General features: G+C 35.2%; 1 protein-coding gene across 6 annotated transcripts in view; it reads left to right on the top strand.

Moving 5' to 3' along the window:
• The window catches only part of LOC123676653 (synaptotagmin-7), a 317805-nt gene that overhangs the window by 17174 nt on the left and 280502 nt on the right, over positions 1-20129 (top strand). For all 6 annotated transcript variants that reach the window (XR_006746983.1, XM_045612743.1, XM_045612742.1 and 3 more), the window contains exon 2: positions 641-894. Coding sequence is in view for 5 of the 6 variants with exons in the window: in XM_045612743.1 (XP_045468699.1) it covers positions 641-894 (254 nt within the window). In the remaining variant the exon portion in view is untranslated. The remainder of the gene's footprint in view (positions 1-640; positions 895-20129) is intronic.

Here is a 20129-nt window from a genome sequence, read left to right as displayed (position 1 = left end):
CTCTGACTGCTCGCACAGACCTAGTGGTCCTTGATAATGGAGCTATGAATGCTGATAGGATATAAGGAACATTATCGAAGAGCATGTAGTGCCATTTGCCCCTTTCATTGGTGAAAATTTCATTTTTATGAACGATAATGTCAGACCCCATCGTGCGCGCATCGTTCAGGAGTACCTTCCATTCTCGAATGGAATGGCCAGAAGAAGTCCAGATCTCAATCCGATTGAGCAGGTTGGGACAACCTCAATAGAAGGCTGAGAAGTTCAGAAAATCATCCAGCTACTCTCAATGACTTAGGAATCCAACTCAGAGAAATCTGGGAAGGATTAGATCAGAACATTTTAAGATCACTCATTTTGAGTATGAACCGTCGTTGCCGAGCTGTAAATAATGCAAGGGGTGGAAATACCAAGTATTAAATCACTTATCAGCATTCCAGTATTTTGAAAATTGTTTATTTCTCTTCTTTCACATAAGATTCGGTGAAATCCTGTGTTTTTCTTTCATTTAATGTGTCTTGTTTCGTTCAAAACCTTCCCGAGAGAACATAGAAAATAAGTTATAAAGTCAATGTAGAGTTAACTTTCATTAAAATAGAGATCATAATAATATCATAATATTGAATAATTTTTTTTTCAGATTATGATGCAGAAAAGGGATGTCGTCCTTACGGCTGTCTTCTCGAGTCTCATTGCGATCCTGTTGATAGTCGGCATAGCTGCAGCCTGCTACTTTTATCACAAACGACGTCGTAAGCAGGAAGACGATTTCGATGACGACTCTCCCGAAGGCGGTCAGTGCTCCAGGGTAGAAACATCAGTTCCAACGAAAAAGTCGAAGCTGAACGGTTTCTTGTCACTGAAGACGCCCCTGATAAGCACCAAGACATTAGGGTGAGTGACGGCTTTTTTATTGGAAGACGGGAGTTATGCACATTCGCTTTACTGTTAGATAGTACGTTATTGCTGTATGTTTATCAATGATATATTCTCTAACATGACATTTTAAACTTTTATATTCGGTAGTTAGATAATTCACTCTTTATCGCGTCAATAATATTTTATTTCGTATGAGATTTTCAACTATGAAGTGTATAATAACATAATTATTATTAATAATATTTCTATTATTAATAATATGATAGAAATATTATTGATAATAATTTCGTTATTATACACTTCATAGTTGAAAAGTCTCATACGAAATAAAATATTATTGACGCGATAAAGAGTGAATTATCTAACCACCGAATATAAAAGTTTAAAATGTCATGTTTGAGAATATATCATTGATAAACATACAGCATTTCTATTATTAATAATAAAATTTGAAGAGATCATATTATGTTATCATGAACGAAAAAATTAACCGTTCTGATTGGATCTTTCATAGATAATTCAACAAATTATATGTATAGATATTTGATGGAATTTTTCATATATGAAAACTCACTCTCAACATCTGCCAAATGACAACTTTTAATGAACCGATATAGTTGAAATTGCATATTATTAATTCCTGTATCTATCTTTCAGCCTTATACAACCTATTTGTTGTTAGGATTAATAGTCAATTATTATTTTTGATATAGAAATATCTCTTTGAAATGAAGTTTCTAAACGCGATTTGATGTAGGATATGACCATAAAATATCGTCATGTTGGAAAAAGCGTTGTTTCCCTCCCAGGTGATCTTGATAATTTTTCTTTTGTCTTTGTCAGTAAAATTATTGATACCATCAGTATCTGAAGGTTTATAATGAGCGTTCATTTAAATTCGTGGTCAAGAGTGCTGTGGAAAATTTAGAGTGGATTTTCTGTGATTACAAGAGTGGCGCTTAGCTTGTGCATTATCACTAACATTTGTTTATTTACTTCGAATTTGAGAACTATAGCTGCTAGAAGCTAAGCGCTACTTGTGATCACAGAAAATCAACTCTAATTTCTCTACAGCACTCTGTGGAGGTATGAATATTTTTTAAATATAATTCACTGAATAATTCATAATTAACAATAATATTTTCTGATTAATCACTATCTACAATGATTTGAAATATTCAATAGAAAATTTTTCTCTGAATACTCAATTTACATTTTTGCCATTAAGAAATTATTAAAAATGAAATATACAGATATAATAACAGCGACAGTTCAATGGACAATGAAAGAGGCTATAGATTACTGACTAGTCGAAAAAAGAATACAATACAAATCTACATAATATCAAATTAGGTATAGATTTATCAAAATAACGTAATAAAATAATTCTTTTTTGAATGGGATCTCCTGATTTCTCTTGGATGTTGGAATATAATAAATTATTAGAAGCCTATTTTTTTTTATATATTTCAACAATGGCAGAAATAAAACAGTGAAATTCACAATATTAAACAACAGATAATAGAATAAATTAATGAAAAGCATTAAAACTAACATGCACTTCGAACTTTTTAATTTTATACCAGAAAATCTGACGTGTTTTCAATTTCGTCACTCTGAAGTCATCATAATAATTCATAGAATTGATTCATTAGATCTTTTTTTCTGAATTAATGTTTTGAAAATTTCATTTTTTCTCTTGGTCAACGTGAGTATTAGAAGTGAAGACTCCACAGAATTCTGAAATATTATAATAATTTCATTGAATAACGTCATCACGTGTAGACTCATTCGAACTATACTTGCAATTAGTGTCACGAAATTATAAAAATCCTAGAAATGAGGTACCTAGAATGCAATGAGATACAGAATTGAATGATTCAAAGTTGTTCTTTGAACTAGAACAGTCATTTAGGAGCAGTAGCTTCCCAGAAATACATTCATTAATTTCTCATATTCCAATTAATCCTATTCAAAATATCGGCCTACCATAATAAAATATTCGGTTTCAATTCTATACCTTGTTCATTATGAATACTGCTATGGTTTTTTTCTCTTTATTGCTTGATTCTGGGATTACAAATTACAATCATTAATTTTGTCAAATTTGTTTAATGAGACGGGACTCCATCCGGGAGCTAACCAAACTATTATCTAGAAATTTCACAATTATACAAATGTTACTGTTCGAATCCAATATTTCACATGAATTTCCGAAAATTACAAATGAATTAACGAATGAGAAATTGATCTACTGAAATACCTTGCATTCAGAACAATAGTCATTATCATCTCATGAAGAATGTTAAATTTCATTCACCTTACTGAACGAACATACACATGGTGTTTGAATACATAACCCCAAATTTTTTCGAAGAAGATGCATAAAACTTGTATTCTTTGGACAAAAAGAATATATTTTGTACATAAAATAAATATCTATGTTCAAAATTATATTATTTTTTAACGCCTGACAAAAATGGCCGATTCGTACCACGTGATCGTGATTAACCAACAGAAAATCGAATCGCCTTTGTCGCCACTATAGATAGACAGTTACTGTAATTAACGCTATAAACATAATGCTAATGGCAATCCAACATACCTCCTGTTACAGGCGGAAATCATCAACAAAATTGGATAAATTATGATAAAATCGCAAACAATAACAATCAAATCCAAACCGTATTGACACTCTACATTTATCAATTCTATTTAGTTCCTGTAAAATGAATAGCAAATCGATATTGCGTAATTATTGAAATTCAATGCATGAAGTTTCCTAATAAAGACCTTTTTCGCAGTCAGTTCAGAATTAATCTTGACTTGACAGTGCGGCTCGAGGTCACTGTGCAGTTGTAGGAAAAATAAAAAAAGGGTAACCGTAAAATTAATGAGAAATCGAAGAATGATAAAAAACCCTTATAAAACCTCGTCAATGTTAATTGAATCCAGCTTTTGTTTTTCTTCCGAACAATTAAGACCTACCCAAAATGACGAACGAAACCCTATGAGAAATTGGCGCCAAAGAGAAAGAACAGAAAGCTGAGAAGGGTGACGTCAGACCTTTCACTGGTTTCATCAAACAATATGTTCGCTAACTATGAAAATTTGGCATATTCTTTCTAATAGATATTTATGCATATTATACATCTGATCAGCTTAACGGTTAAAATACGTTTCAATCGACTAATCAAGTGGAAATGAATATACCATTTGGTAAGGTCTCCGAAAAAAAAGCCTATTTATGTTGAAATTAACTATTTTCAGTACAACTGCTTTCTGTGCGGTCATATGACATTATTCTTACTTCGGAAATACTTCCACTTCCTAGTGCTATAGTTTTTATATAGTTTATATAGTTTTTTCATAGAACTATTCAAAAATTTTATCAAGTGCTGTGGTTCGAGCAACTCTCACAGGAACCAGTGGTGGGATTCTGTAACGGCAAAGCGAAGCGAAAACGTGACGAAACGACAGTTTTGCTCGGTTCGGTATTCTGTAAAGGGATTCGGCAATAGTCGTGTTTGCCGAAGCAAAGAACGACCTCATGACGATAACGAAACATTTTAGGGTTCGTTGTCATTACGAAAAGTCCGACGACGTTTTCGATTGGTTTACTTTTACCACGTGACCAAGTCTTAAGCGTCATATTATGACACTTGAATGATTTCGATTTCGAGGTTATAATTTTGAATGTTTTGCTCCACAATATCACAATTCTTAATATTAAGTTTGAAATTCATTCTATTAATTATTGAAAAATTTCCTTTCTCCTCTTTGGTATTGATTCTCCATATGAGTCTTGGTTAACGATTGGCGCCATATAAAGGAGTCATGACAACTTCCAGGAAATCGAGCATTGGTATTCAATATTGAAAGATCAGAATTGCAAATCAACTGCACATTAATTGAGTGATATCCTTTTCTGTTCAAAAAGGAATGCTCTTCTTCTGATGGCTTCAAGATTTTTATGTGTGTAAAGTCGATTGCTCCAATTATTCCTGGTATTCCACATTTTTAAAAAAAGTTCCTTTTATTTTGGGTCTTCTCAGAATCATTAGGGAATTTAATTCTTCCTTGGAATACATGGTTGATCAATTTAGTCACTTCACTAACACAACGACTGACCATGGGTTGACTTACTGCTAGCAAATATTCTTGTCCAATACCGCGTTGGTAATTTTCACTGGCAAAAAATCTCAGAGTTATCAATATTCGCTGTTCAAATGGCGTTCTCGTGTTCCTCCAATAATTATCCATAAATGGTTTCAATTCATCGAATAGAACGTGAACTAAATGTTTCGACAAACGGAAAACGTCTATGAATCTCTCATCCGTTAAGTTAAATGGATCACTTCTATCTCGAAGAAATCTATTCTCCTCTCTTGTAAGAGTTAGACGAACTCTTCTTGAGATTTCCTCGTCGATGATCAGAATCATTGAAAACATGATGAATATTTCTTTATACCTATACACACTATTAGTTGACTCCCTGAACTTATTCTGTAGTAATGGTAGGTTTTGTAACTGGAATAAGAATGAAGGTTTTAAATTATAATCCATTGAACGAGGTTCCATTTCGAATTTCTTCCAAGGGTATGGAACCCTTTGTTAAGTAACTTCCAATGAGAGTCATAAATCAAAATATAATTTCTGACAATACTCAAGTTAAATACTGGGGATTATTCAAAGGACATTACAGCTAGAGTCCATAAAAGGGACTCTTATCTCATTGCTCTTATTAGAGATTATCTCAGGTACCTCATATGTCAAAACCTGCAGAATCCTAGAGTAGCTTAAATATCTACTTATTTGCAACGTTGCCAATGTTCCTTCGTGTAAAGTCGGTAAGCTCCGACAACGAAACTAAAAGCGTAAAGATAACGAAACGATAAAGAAAAAGACGCTTACAGAATACCGCATCCGCTTCGCTTAGCTTCGCTTCGTAACGTTATCGCTTTCGTTTGCTATGATAACGAAAGTTACAGAATCCTACCCCAGGGAGTAACCGGAATATCCAGGATTTAAAATAGTTAAACGCTAAGCAGTTGACCTTGGAAACATTATTTCCTCGCTTCGCGTTTTGGAAGGTGTACTTTCACAATCATTTTCAACCAGCATTATTTCTTACGTATACAGTGACTGTTAATTACTTTAATCTATTTGTTCTAATATTTATTCATTCTTTCATTTGTTTCATATATTGAAATATATATTTTATTTGAAATATTTATTTCATTGATTTGGTTTTGTTTTTATCTATTCAATGTTTCATCTTATGAGTTGTATTTCTACTTTTCTATATACTTTTTATTCATTCATCAATTTGTTAATTGATTCATAAATTTATTAATTAATTATTTCTTTAATTCGTCAATTGATTCACTCATCCATTCATATATTTATACTTCAATCTGTTGATTCGTTCGCTTATAGGTATATCAATTATTTTTATTCCCATATGGATTATATCAGAGGTGTTGCTTATTATAGTACCGTAGAGCGGTGTGACTTCGCACCACTTTTTACAGTTTTCTTGTTGTAACTTTTTCTTTTTTTGTGGAATGAGTCCTGTGAAAAGTATGTTTAATTTGAACATTTTAGTTGTCGACTGCTACGGTTATAATCAGATGAAAAGGTGCACACTTCTTTTTTTTTTATTTTTAAAAATTTGGCAAAGTGACCCGCGAATCGGTGCGAGTTTGCCATTGCCTTGAAAATGCATTTTATGGCAATTTAATGAAGTGGGCGGTATATGTTAGTGCACTAATGCCTCCGGGTTCGCCAATAAAACCTTTGTTAATTTTATTCTAAAGAGTTCTTCTGGGAATGTTGTACACTTCGGAAGCTGTCTGTATTGAAATCTTTTCATTTCGAACTGCATTGATTGCTCGGATTAGTGTTTTTTCCGTATAATTACTATATTTCCTTGCATCCAACTTTTTTTTGTATCGACGACCCCTAATTGTGCCTCAAAATGAAACAGGCGAAACAAATTTGGTATGTGGCAATGTTTCCCGCCAAAGGGCCACAATAGAAAAATTTCCAGAAATGTCGAAATCCTCTCAACCAAATGTTTTCAGTTTTCTTTAACGTGACGTTTTATAATAGAAATATTCTGGCTTCCTCCAAGTTACGTTGGATATAAACAGCTTGAACATTTTTTCCAAAAGAAGTGTTTTTGCCCAGGTTTTCACTCTTAGTTGAATTAATTTCCAATTTTATCTTTTTCTATTTACATTTTCTAATAGATCCACCAGACAAATTGAATTTCTTCTTCTTCATACGTTAGGACAAAGTCCTGTGAATTTGTTCAAGAGAATTTGAAATTCATATATGATATTAAACGAAACAAGTTTTAATTTGATAATTATTATCGTTTATTATATTTTCGGAATAAACAATTTCAATATAGTACAATTTAACGTTGATATCCGAAACAACTATTGGAGTTATGTTCGTTCAAACTCCTCGGACCGTCTCTTTTTAATGAAAATCGCCTTATTCACCTTTTCTGGACCATACCAGCATTCTAGGAACTTCCCTCTCGACCCTATGCGCAACAACATTCCGCCTACCTATAGGTTTACATCAAAGGGAACTTTGCATGTTCCAAGGTAATGACAAAGTGAGAAATAGGCACCATTCTGTCTTGGGTAAACTAGGTGGATTCTGAGAACCCCATATAAATCTGATAGAGATGAGCTCCGCGAAGTGTGAATGTGTGACAAAATGAAAGTTGTTCAGATGAAGAACGTACATCATTTTAAATTTTCATGTTCTAGATAGTTGAACTTATACTCATTCCTTGGAGCAAAATCTATTACTTTATTAGTTTCAAGGTATTTTTTAATTTCATAGAGGAGTGTATATCATTCAGCTTTTCTCTGAGTTTTCACAATACGATACAGTAGGAAGACACCGTCAAGTTTCACACCAACATCTTCATCAGCAATAGGTCAAGTATTTTGCAATATTGTATTGCTGAGAGCCATTAACAAACTTGAAGATAGCTTTTTTGAACGGATTTCATTACCTTTCACTCATTTAAGCAAATCATCATAACATTTGATTGACATATACAATGGGTTATCTTGTGATAAAGTCAATGGAAAATAACAATTAAAAATCAACTTTCTTCTTCCACAAATATACACATAAATAAATACAAAATAGGACTTGAACTTAAAGTTCGGTATGAACATGATGGGATGCCGATATATCTGGATTGTGTAAAAAGACACCCTCCATGGCTTGCCAGTGCACTGGGCCTGTAGAAGAGCTCATGCCCACAACTTCTACTTGCCCATTTATTGGTCTTCCGAAAGTACACAAGTAGGCACTTGTGTCGTCATGTTTCAACTTAACCGGATCATCTCTGAGCCAATTATCACCTTCCCTGACTTTTTGCTTTGGATAAATATAGGTTTTGAATCGCCTATTCGAGTTCATATTTAGGTGATCTTCAAATAGTTCCTTGTGCTCATATATAAACGTAAAATGTAAAGTGGAAACTTATGTACAAATTCTAACACTATAGCGAAATCATTCAACATTGAACATTGGGAAAAAACTTATCCATTTCATGTACAACATTTAAAATTATAAATTCAAACCTCTTTTTTAGCCTCTCACAAAAAAATAAGATTTCGAAATAATCCAAATATTGAAAAATGAAAAGTACAGGCATTGATACAATATCAAGAACTCAGAATGTAATGTATTTCAGAGAGTAGCGACTATTTCTGAGCATTTTATATTCTGATCCTTCAGTTTTTATAGGCCAGTTTCCGACAATATTCAAAAGGGGAATTGTTGTATCAATTCATAACATGGCTAATTATCGATATCGATATCTTTTTCAAATTGTTCTCACACGAACTATAGTTCATCAAAATTCAACTAGAAAAACAAATGATCTAGGTGTGCGAGCAAATGAAACAACTAGATTTGAGTATTAGCCTTCGACCAAGAGTATACAATCATTTGCCAAAATATAATGAAACTTGAAATTTCATCTAATTTAAGATACATCAAAAGAATATTATTGAGGAAGGATTACTATTTTATATCTCAATATATAATTTGTTAGTTTTATATTCTTCTAAACACTAATGAGTTTATTTCTGCCTCTGTTTTTCCTTATTACTATTGTATGGCCTAGCGGGATCAAAAATGAATAAAGTTACAATTTTTATTGTATTCCATCACTTCAGGTACTAAATATGAAATTTCATTGAGAATTGGATATTTGATTTTTTTTTACCTATTGCCTCACAATTCATTTCGCTGAATCTGAATAGTGATTAATCAAATAGTTTTCATTTCAACATCGTTTGTCCATCTCATTTAACAAAATCCACTCTTTGGATGTGATATAATGCTCGATAGCATCCGTTAAGGACAAATCGTGTTATCTTCTGCTCAACTTCAATTTCCTGAATGCTTCTTGTGAATGATGGAGCACACCTGAGTCAGTTGCAATTATTGAACGATATCGAATTACATGCGGAAGTTTTGGGATCATATTATTCTTTGAAGCCAATTTGATAAATGATCTTATTTGTGAGGGGTTTTGATGTAAGTAGAAGAGAAAAGAGGGTGAGAGCTTTCAAGAGCACCGATTTTTGGAGAGATGCGTTAGTTGAGAACACTGATATATTGATACAGAAGAGTGATACGGAAATATTATAGTGGGTCAGCTAAATTTTCTCATGAAAAAGTTTTAGAAAAATGAGAAAAGCAATTGACTTGACAATTTTTTGGTCAATATGTTTAAAAAAAAAAAAAAAATGGTCAATTATAATAAGAAGCAACAGAAATAATTTAGTTTTTATTCGCGTTAATAAAGGAAATAGTATTGTCGCCATATCAAACTCGGAACTTATGAAAGAAATAATAAATAAAATAAAACGAAGTAATTTCCACTATGTTATTTAATTGTTAGCAACAATTGTTTCGCCACACTGTGGCTTCATCAGGCTACATTTCTGAACTGATGAACGAAACAATTGTTGCTAACAATTAAATAACATAGTGGAAATTACTTCGTTTTATTTTATTTATAATGAATTTCCGCCAAGTAAGGACCGAATCCATTAAATAAAAAAAAAAAAAAAAAAAGAAATAATACACTTCTCAATAACGGAAAAACTCAAAGTTTTATAATAATACCTGATACAATCGTCAAAATAGCTTAGTGTGATCGTACCAGAGATCTGTCAGAAATCAACCCAAAAATTGACATGATATAAACCCGGAATAGGCCTAGTGATACATGGTGAGTGGAATAAGACACTGTTGAAGCCTTATTTTTGGTTGGAGGGCAAGGGATCATAGTACCATGCCCAGTGGCAGATAACTGATGAGTAGGTATAGTATATCCAAAGTCACTTAAAGGAAGCCCGAATATTTCGATTATACAAGGCCAGTATGTTCATGGAAATACACTGACCGAATTCTTCAACTGAAGTGGTTGAGAAAATACATTGTTAAATCAATATAATAATTGATATATGAATAAAATTTTTAAACTAAACAGTGCTAATGGATCTTAGCCCAAGCGAAAGTTCGCTTTGCTTAGTTTACTTTAGTTACTTTGTAAGCTCTACAAACTAAACGAGTAAGATATCCAAATGAAGTTTCTGAAATCAATATTTCTCTCTATTTTTCTGAAGGCCATTGTAAGCTCTGTATCGAATGATAGTAATATATCATTATCATTCAGCTCTCTGCGTTCAGTGCTGGACATAACCCAATGGGCACAGGTACATTGTTATAAATGGTTGGATAACCAACCGTTTATTATCAGTAGAAATTTTGCCGAAAATAATATTTATTCGCTCGAAGTATTGTATTATATCAATATTGAACGTTGTTTCTAACCAACAACAACTACGGTTTTTTATGATTCAACAAAAACTTCGCACTATTCTTGTTATATTTCTGGTACATCCCGAATAAATTCTCTGGCGAGACGAGCTCAATTTTTTTTTTAAGGAATGCGTTGTTTCATCCTGAGATCAATGATAGAATTGTCAGTTTTGCACTTAGTGATCTCTGCCAAATACACCTTTCATTTCTATAGCGGAGGCCTTAGCCTGAAGGAAATGAATTTAGAGCTTACAGAATGCGGTGTTCCTAATTTCCCCATTTCTATAGCAGAGGATTTTTCTTCAAGGAAATAAATTTGAAGCTTACAGCATGCGGTGCTCCTTACAGTCACCAATCCATGTTCTAACTGCGCTCAGCGCTGCTTAGCTTCAGTATTCTAACGTGAACAGACAATTTCAGCGTGTTAGTGGTAACTTTGCTGGACTAGCAAAGTCACTACAAATGTATATATAATATAGAAAACAACCGCGTAAGTGAATGTGTGAATTAAAATCATCAATATTTCTCACGAGCTTTTCAAATATCTTATCGGAACATCTTTTGAGATACATGTATAGAAATGTTATCGAAATTATCGGTTTAGAGACAATTTCTGACCAATTTTGTTTTTGATTCGAACGATTTTCTCGAGAATGAAAAATTTGTTGCAAGTTTCTGAGACAATGGAGAAATTGCTTGATAATGTAGAAATAAGTAAAGATGATAGACGTAATGAGAATGAGATGGTATCTTCATCGGAGAGTTCATCGTAGTTGAAACGAATATTCCACTATCACTCAGTATCAACCATTTGACTCAAAAAAAGTTTAAGTGGTCTTTTAAAAGAAATAAGTATAAGTATGAATGGATACGTGATTTTAAAGTTAGCAGAAAACGTGAAATCAACGTGTTTTATAGGCCGAAAAGTATAGGCCTAGGGTATATTATGACGGTCGCGGTATTGTTTTAAAGGGACATCTGGACAATAATTTTTATGGGACTAGTTCAAGTGACTCTGGATATACTAAATTTCTCCATCAATGATACAGGAGCTGAATCTGAAATGAATTTAATTACGCCATGTACCAACGCTCCACCAATATCAGAGCCGTGATGGGGTCAAACCATAAAACGTTCATTAAACCACCCATATCGTCGTATTATCAAGTGCATGCAAGCCATATATAAACTATTTAATTGATCCCCGTACCTATTATGTTAAGCGCCGGATGTATGAATTTCAATGCAAATTTTAACGAAGTTTCCGCTATAATTAGAGAGCACGCTGTTGATTATGAATAGGCATCACCGATCTTAGGGCATTTACGCTCAATATCACTATCCGGTTTATCACCGCGAACGAGATTATATGCTGAATGCAAGTTTAATCATGTTCATTTTGGTTTCGATGTTCCATTGGCACGTGTAAATATTATGTCTATATGGTCTGGTTGAAAGCTTGGAGGCTTGGGAGGAGCCTGAGCCTAGATCTACTGGAGTTTATAGGAGAATATTTCGATATATGATTTTATTTCGCAATATTTGCTCTGTCCTGTCCGAACTAAATACAGAAATCAATATATCTTGAATTCAATTCCCTCATTGCCTCCAGGAGGAATGCGAAGAACGAAAACTTTAAAGAGATCATCAAGTAGTTGCAATCGCCTGAGGGTTTGAGATACTCTGCGGGATATTGAGATGATGAGAGAAATTTCAAAGCTCTGTGAATCTTGAACATTCGAACGTTTTAGTGAAATAGAAGCGATGTATTTCATTTTGGACATCAATAATAAAACAAAGTGTCATATTATTGTGTTTACCATAATGTAGACAAGAATGCGCTAGAACGGATCAAAAATTCCGACCCGATCGATCATTCGGATCTATTATACAGGGTTACAACTATTTAGAGGGCACCTCTAGGGATATCGAAATACGTTAGAAATATAGGGTGGCTTAAATCACGAAAAAGTTGCGTTATTCAGGGATTAGTGTGTTGGTGTTAACAACTTTCTACTATTCTAACGTGAACTAACAATTTCAGCGTGCTATTGGTGACTTGGCTGAACTAGCAGCGAGTCACTAGAAATGTATATTCAGAGTTAGGACTATTTGGAGGAGTCCTACAGGGATATCGAGAACAGTTAGAGATGCAGGGTGGATTAAATTACAAAAAAGTTCATTTTAGGGATTAGTGTGTTGGTGTTGAAATATCTCCAATGCTTCTCGAGATATCTGGAAAAAACTAAAAATCGACATTTTCTTTTTTTCCGTATAACTCATTTGTTTCTGGGGATACATTCACGAAATTCGGTTTGTAGCCATTTCCCAAAATATCGATTTTAATGGTGTCGTCAGATTTTGTCTATTATCCATTGTTTCAGAGACGCGATAATCAATTTTTTTTCTTATGGACGCCATATGGGATTCTTCTCAAGATGATGTAATTTATACAGACTGCTCTACAGCGTTTGACCGACTAGACCATGGTATACTCCTTAGACAACTATCCTCTTTTGGATTGACCGAAATTTCTTTTTTTCTGTTTTTAATCTTACCTTACGAATAGGCGACTATGTGTTCGATATTTGGGTTACAGATCGGCTAAATTCGTTGAGTCTTCTGGTGTTCCCAAGGAATCTATAGTGGGTCCACTACTATTTATAGTCTTCCTAAATGATATTTGTTCACATTTATTTCCCAAACTTTGATTAATGTTGATGATTGCAAGTCATTCGTCGAATTCAGTGTGTTGAGGATTGCTGGAATCTCCAGGGTGACATAGATTGGCTTGATGATTGGTGCAGAGACCTTGGCTTTCTGTTCGACCAAAAACTTTGCTTCACGCCTGATGTGCGTTCTCTTGTTTCTGGTGGCTTCAATACTGTAGGTTTCATAATGATAAATTCAGGATTGTTCCGGGATACAGGGATATATTTTGTTTTATTAAATGCGCTTGTGATGTGAAAGTTTGAGGATGGATCCGTAGTCTGGAGCCCTGGGTATAATGCACACATCAGAGGTTTAGAAAATATACAGAGGCAATTCTTGAGTCTCAAGTATAATGTTTGCCAAATATTGAGGAGATATCGATGTAAATCTATCTGAATACATCTTAAGGCTGTTAATTGCTGGTATGGTGATGTGGCAGTTCCCAGAATTGTTTTATTTTTTTCATTCAACATTTAACAGTGTTATCAATTTCAGAGAAGCGATGTTATTTGTTTCATTCATTCTTAAATATGTAGACTGTAAACATAATTCAGCTAATAGCTTTATATGGTTAAATGGTTCACGTTGAAGACGCCAGTCTTTCAACCATTTTCTTCATTCTTTCAGGTGGTAGCAGCGTGAACCACTGATAATAACGAAAACTGCTCTTCTTCATTCATCGTTCATATTCAGACTGACATGTTTGACAAACAAGTCTGGTCTGTGTGTTGACGATCAATGACACGCATGGATGTGGGACATATTTATCATACTTACATTGCACGCGTGTATGCCAATTTGGGGCCGCCTATATGACTAGAATAATGCCATTAACGCGCGCTGTGTAACAACGGCAGGGAGCATCCCGACAGAATGGTATAATTTCCTCTTTAGACTCGCATCTAAACTGAAAACGCTCAAATGGTTGGTCCTAGCCTTCCCGCCGTATTCCCCTGACATTGCCCCGTGAGTTTATTACTTGTTCCGGTCGATGGCACATGGTCTAACTCGTCAGCCGTTCCACTCATTTGAAGACATCAAAAGATGAATACTTTTACCATTACGGTATTTGGGATCCACCATAAAGATGAAAAATAATTGTATCTAACTATTGTTAGCTACAATTATTTTTATTATTGCCTATTGGCAAAACTTTGATTGATTCATTTGTAACCATTTTTTTTAAATCGAAATTTATAAAAAAAAGGGGGGAACTCTGCCAATTTTGAAACGAGTCAATGTCAAATTATAAACACATCTACTCAAATTGAACGAAAACGAAATAAAGTATATATGTAGGAACCAGTTATTGTTCCTTGTAAATAATTGAGATGGTCAACAGGACGCTTGAAGACCTATTAGTTTCTTCAAGTGTCGAGAGCATGACAGTTTGAATGAATTTACAGGGAACGAATTGTTATTGTACATATAATGTGAAAAGGATGTGTAATTCTTCGAGGTGTCGAAGATATGTCATGGAGTTGTAAATCTTGAAGAGATTTACTGGGGGGTTGGGAGAGTTTAAAGACAACACGGTTGTACCAGATGTGTCACATCTGGGTATCAGGTTCTAGTCCTTCGAGAATATTCGATTTCCAGGAATCCGCGAAGATCTTTGTGGGCGGTACGGCTAAGATCTTATTGCACTAGGGGATGGTACTTTCCCTAAGGGTGTGGTCAAGCCAGAAGGAGAGAAGGATATTCAGAGTGGACGGGGTAAGTTGCGGTCAGGGGACGAAGTAAGTTCGAGTGGAGAGTCAGTTCAAGTTAAGTCGAAGACGAGTAAGGTTCAAGTTCGGTCTAAGTCGAAGTAAGAGTAAGTTCAATCGGTTGAAACTTAAGACGTAAGACGAAAAGACGGTTCGCGGACTAGATTAAGACGAGTCGCGAACGAATCAAAGACGAGACGACCGTAACTTGTAATAAGACAAAGACGTAAAATATCGAAGACGACTCGAGTAATTAACACTCGTGTTTAAGACGAAATTCAGTACCGCATGAACTGTGTTTGTACTGTAATTGTGGCTTTGTAAATATATGTGAATAATTAAAAACAGTTTAATGATTACAAACCCGAACAAAGTCACGGAGAAGAAGACGAAAGGCCAGGTAATCGAATCATACCTCTAGACGATCGATCAACTAAGCTTACATATAATCAACTGACGAGTAAAAATGTTTTCTTGGATTTACGTAGATTTTTCGCTCCGAGTGGAAAAAATTGGAAACAACGAAAAATACACCAGAGAGAACAAGAGCTTTTTTATGATAATGTATTTTTTTAATCACACTCGTATCTGATTAGCAAACAATAAACGACAGTAATTCACTTTGTATACTCGAATGCAATCACAATTTGCTTCTCTGGAAGTTATATTCCAGTAGTAATTGCACCGGCTTTCATGGCAAATTTCAGATCGATAATTGAGTTTCGACCAGTGAGTTCTGGTTGAATTTCACGCTTAATTCGGCAGCAAGCAGCCAATTAATTGTTATCTGATCGTGATACGACACACCAGTCCAAATCGATACCGATCATGAAAATGGCGCTGTTTCATCGGTTAATCCAACAGATCCTGTATCCACTGGACACTAGCAATTCGCAAAGTAGTAGAAATTAGACAAACATTTTTCACTTCCTGCATCTCTCGAACTGTACCTAACATACGTCAAAAAGATCTTGGATTAAACTATGATGGTAAACTGTGTTGAAGTAATGGGTGTTTTTTTTTTTGAGGTACATAACTTTAAGTTGGCATTACTGTTCAAGATAACGACCGACTTAAAAGCTGTCAAGTGATTTATTCCCAGTTTGGTTTGGCAATTTATCATGAATAGACTTACGACTGAACAACGCTTGCAAATAGTGCAATTTTATTTCGAAAATAATGGTTCTGTGCGGAATACGTATCGCGCACTACGTCCATTTTATCGTCGACAAAATCGTCCATCAGAGCAGTTAATTCGATTAACCATGGAACGTTTTCGCACCACGTTTACTCTTATTGATAACTCGCATCCCCAGAGACGCCGTACAGAAAAAGCTGTTGCTGCTGTAGAGCGTAGCATTGCGGAAGACCCGAATGAGTCTATCCGCCATGGAGCACAGGAATTGGATCTGAGTCCATCCACTTTATGGCAGATTTTTTGGAAGGATCTTGGTTTGTGTGTTTACAAAATCCAACTCGTGCTAGAATTGAAGCCAAACGATCATCAAGTAAGGCGTAGATTCGTCGAATGGGCCCAAAATGAGATAGCCGTTGTTCCCGATTTTCATAAGCGATTTTTTTTTAGTCCATTTTATTTTGTTTAGCGATGAAGCGCACTTCTGGTTGAATGGCTACGTCAACAAACAAAACTGCCGCATTTGGAGTGAAGCTAGTCCTCAAGTGTATGTCGAAACACCGTTACATCCAGAATAACTGACTGTTTGGTGCGCTTCATCAGCTGGTGGAATCATTGGTCCGTACTTCTTCAAAAATGATGATGGCCAGAACGTTACAGTCGTGTGATCGCTATAGAGCCATGATTACTAACTTTGTCATTCCTGAATTGAACGACCATGAGCTGTGGTTCCAACAAGACGGCGCAACATGTCGCACAGCTCGTGCCACAATCGATTTATTGAAAGACACGTTTGGTGACCGCCTAATTTCACGTTTTGGACCTGTGAATTGGCCTCCAAGATCTTGTGATTTAACACCGCTAGACTACTTTTTGTGGGGCTATGTAAAGTCATTGGTCTATGCGGATAAGCTACAAACCCTTGACCATTTGGAAGACAACATTCGCCGAGTTATTGCCGATAAAAAAAGTCATCGAAAATTGGACGTCTAGATTGGACTACATCCGAGCCAGCCGTGACGGTCATATGCCAGAAATCATATTTAAAATGTAATGCAACAAGATTATCTTGCGGATAAATAAAATTCATGTCAATCGAATATTCCATCGTTGTTTTATTGCAATTTAAAGTTCTATAGCTCTAAAAAAAACACCCTTCATGTTCAACAATTTGCTACGCCTGAATCTTTTGCTCGTGTAAGGCCTTCATCTGATAGTTGGCTGATTATAACGAACCTACATACTTTTGAGGATTGTAAACTTCATAGCGACTCTTAACAAAGTCCCGTACTTCTGGAATTTCAAACTAAATATGAGGCATTGAAATGGCCAATTAGATGTGCTCAAACGTTGTTCTTTATCTGCTTATCCCAACGCTTCAGTGAAGCATTTATCTCAATGGCTGAGGTCCTCTAGTTATAAGAAAAAGGTTATGTGAGAGCCTATTCCGAAGTGCAGGGCAGGGCCGCCGCCAGGAGCGGCATACCGGACATTTTGCCGGGGCGCCAAATTGTAGGGGCGCAAAGTCAGTTAAAAAAAGAGACTTTTTACACCTTCAAGATATTGAATTGACCAATGAGATTTCATAAGGAATTGATTGAAAAGCTGCCTGAGATAAATAGCAGAGGCTCGTTTAAAAAATATCATATAAATTAGCCAAAGCAGGGCGGTATAGTTTTATTTTGCCGAGCCGCAAAGCGAGGCGAGTGATTTATAAATTTTATTGTAGCCCACAAAATTGTCGGATAGGTGGAATATTCTCCGCAGATCATTTATACTCCCCGTTTCTGGATGATAGATTATCCACTGTGACCCCTCATTTTCCTGTAACATGTCATTAATTTCAGAGAACCTAATTACTAAACGTTGTTCATTAACCAAGGTAGTAAAATAGCAGACAGTGTTGTTAGAGGGATGGTAGGCCGAAACCAATTAAATGAAATTAATCGCTAAACGATTGAAGAGTACTTAAAAGGGAGTGAATTTAAAACGAAAAACATTTATTGCTGTCACTGAAAACTGTATGTAATTATAATGAATTGTTTGATTAACGAATCAATAATATTCAGTTTCATGAATTTATCGAAAAAAAAAGTATTTAGAAATTTCCTCATACAGAGTGGCCACTATTGTAATGTAGGTACGATCGTGAATCTTTGAATAAAACTTTTTAAATATAAATTCGAGGAAAGCACTTAATGCAGCAAAAGTGAAATTTCTTGTATTTAAAAATCTCGCCTTCTCTCTGTGTTTGCAACATGATGTAGCCTGGTTTACATTTATATAATAAGTTAGAATTCAGTAGCAACATTTTTGTCTGTGATATTCTACTATGCTAATTTTGGTAGAATAACTGTTAGCTAGTAATTTGAAAAGATATTTCGATTTAACGTGCGTTAAAATTAAAACGCAGGTTAGGCAGCTGCACTAGAAAGAAAAAATAATTTAGGTAAAAGATTGGATTAAGGAACGAGATGCATTGGAAACATAAGCTAATATTTTGAGAGAAATGGCTTGGGAAGAGCCAGAACAATATAAAATGTTTGGTTTTCGATTTAAAAATTTGATGAGTGACTCACAAGCCGTTAGAAAGGAACACTAACCTCTGCTTAAATCAATCTTGTATTTGTTCGCATTGGTAGAGTCAACAAACAAACTATAAAAGAAAACTATAGAGTAAAGTCAGATTCCACAAGTGGGAATGGATTAGTCGAGTGTAGTATTAGGTGATAGATAGGGAAAATTGGAAAATTCAGGGGGAGGCCTATGTCCAGGAGTGGATGCAGACAGGCTGTTGTAGAAGAAGAAGAAGTATTAGGTGTAGTATAGTAGTTAGCTATCTAAGATGAGATTCCTTATTTCAGACACTTTCTGAGAGTTTTGTTATTAGTTGACCCAGTTTGTTTGAGCGCGCGTCAAAGATGAACACTAGTAAAGAGAAAATACACTATATTTTACAGTTTTTTTCGATTAAGACGAAAAGGCAAGCTAGGCGGCTGAAAATGTAAATAGTGTTTATGATCCTTATACTGTAACAGCCAATCACGCGCAATTATGTTTTCGTCGATCCCGTTTCGGTAATTCGATGCACCACTCAATGGAAGACCATTCGTCAAAAATATCGATAACTAACATCATGGACATTCTCGAGTCTGACCGTCATGTTCGTACTGCTTCGATTGCCCAAGAGCTGAAGATTGCACAAAAAAACCGTTTGAAATAATTCACGTAAGGCTGGTCTCGTGAAGAAGCACGATATATGGGTACCACATGAGTTAACGCAAAAAAACTCATGCACCGAATTTCCATCTACGAATCACCGTTGAACAGCAACAAAATTAACCCATTTTTTAATCGACTGGTGACTGATGATGAACAGTGGATCATCACGAACTCGTCAAGAGAAAATGGTCGAAAAAGCGGTGAGCAGGCAAAAACGATGGCCAAGATAGAATTGACGGCCAGGAAGGTTTTGCTGAGTGTTTATCTACCATGAGCTGTTCCTCTACGTTATAACTGTTAACTCGGAACTGTAATGTCAAAAATTCAATCGTTCAAAAGCGGCCAGCTTTTGGCAATGGGAGAGGAATGGTATTTCATCATGACAACGTTAGGCCACACACATCGATAGTGACTCGCCAGAAGCTCCGAAAGCTTGGTTGGTTTGTTATGCATCCAACTCCGGACCTTGCACCAAGTGATAACCATCTTTTCCTCTCCATGGCGAACAATTTTGCTGGTACAGAATACGCTTCAACAGAGGTTTGTAAAAATCGACTATCCAAATTTTTTGCCAATAGGAACGAGGGCTTCTATGG

Source organism: Harmonia axyridis, chromosome 3 (assembly GCF_914767665.1).
Source record: "Harmonia axyridis chromosome 3, icHarAxyr1.1, whole genome shotgun sequence".
Taxonomy (NCBI): Eukaryota; Metazoa; Arthropoda; class Insecta; order Coleoptera; family Coccinellidae; genus Harmonia; species Harmonia axyridis.
Note: the sequence above shows the minus strand (reverse complement) of the source record. Positions and strands in the feature narration are given on the sequence as shown.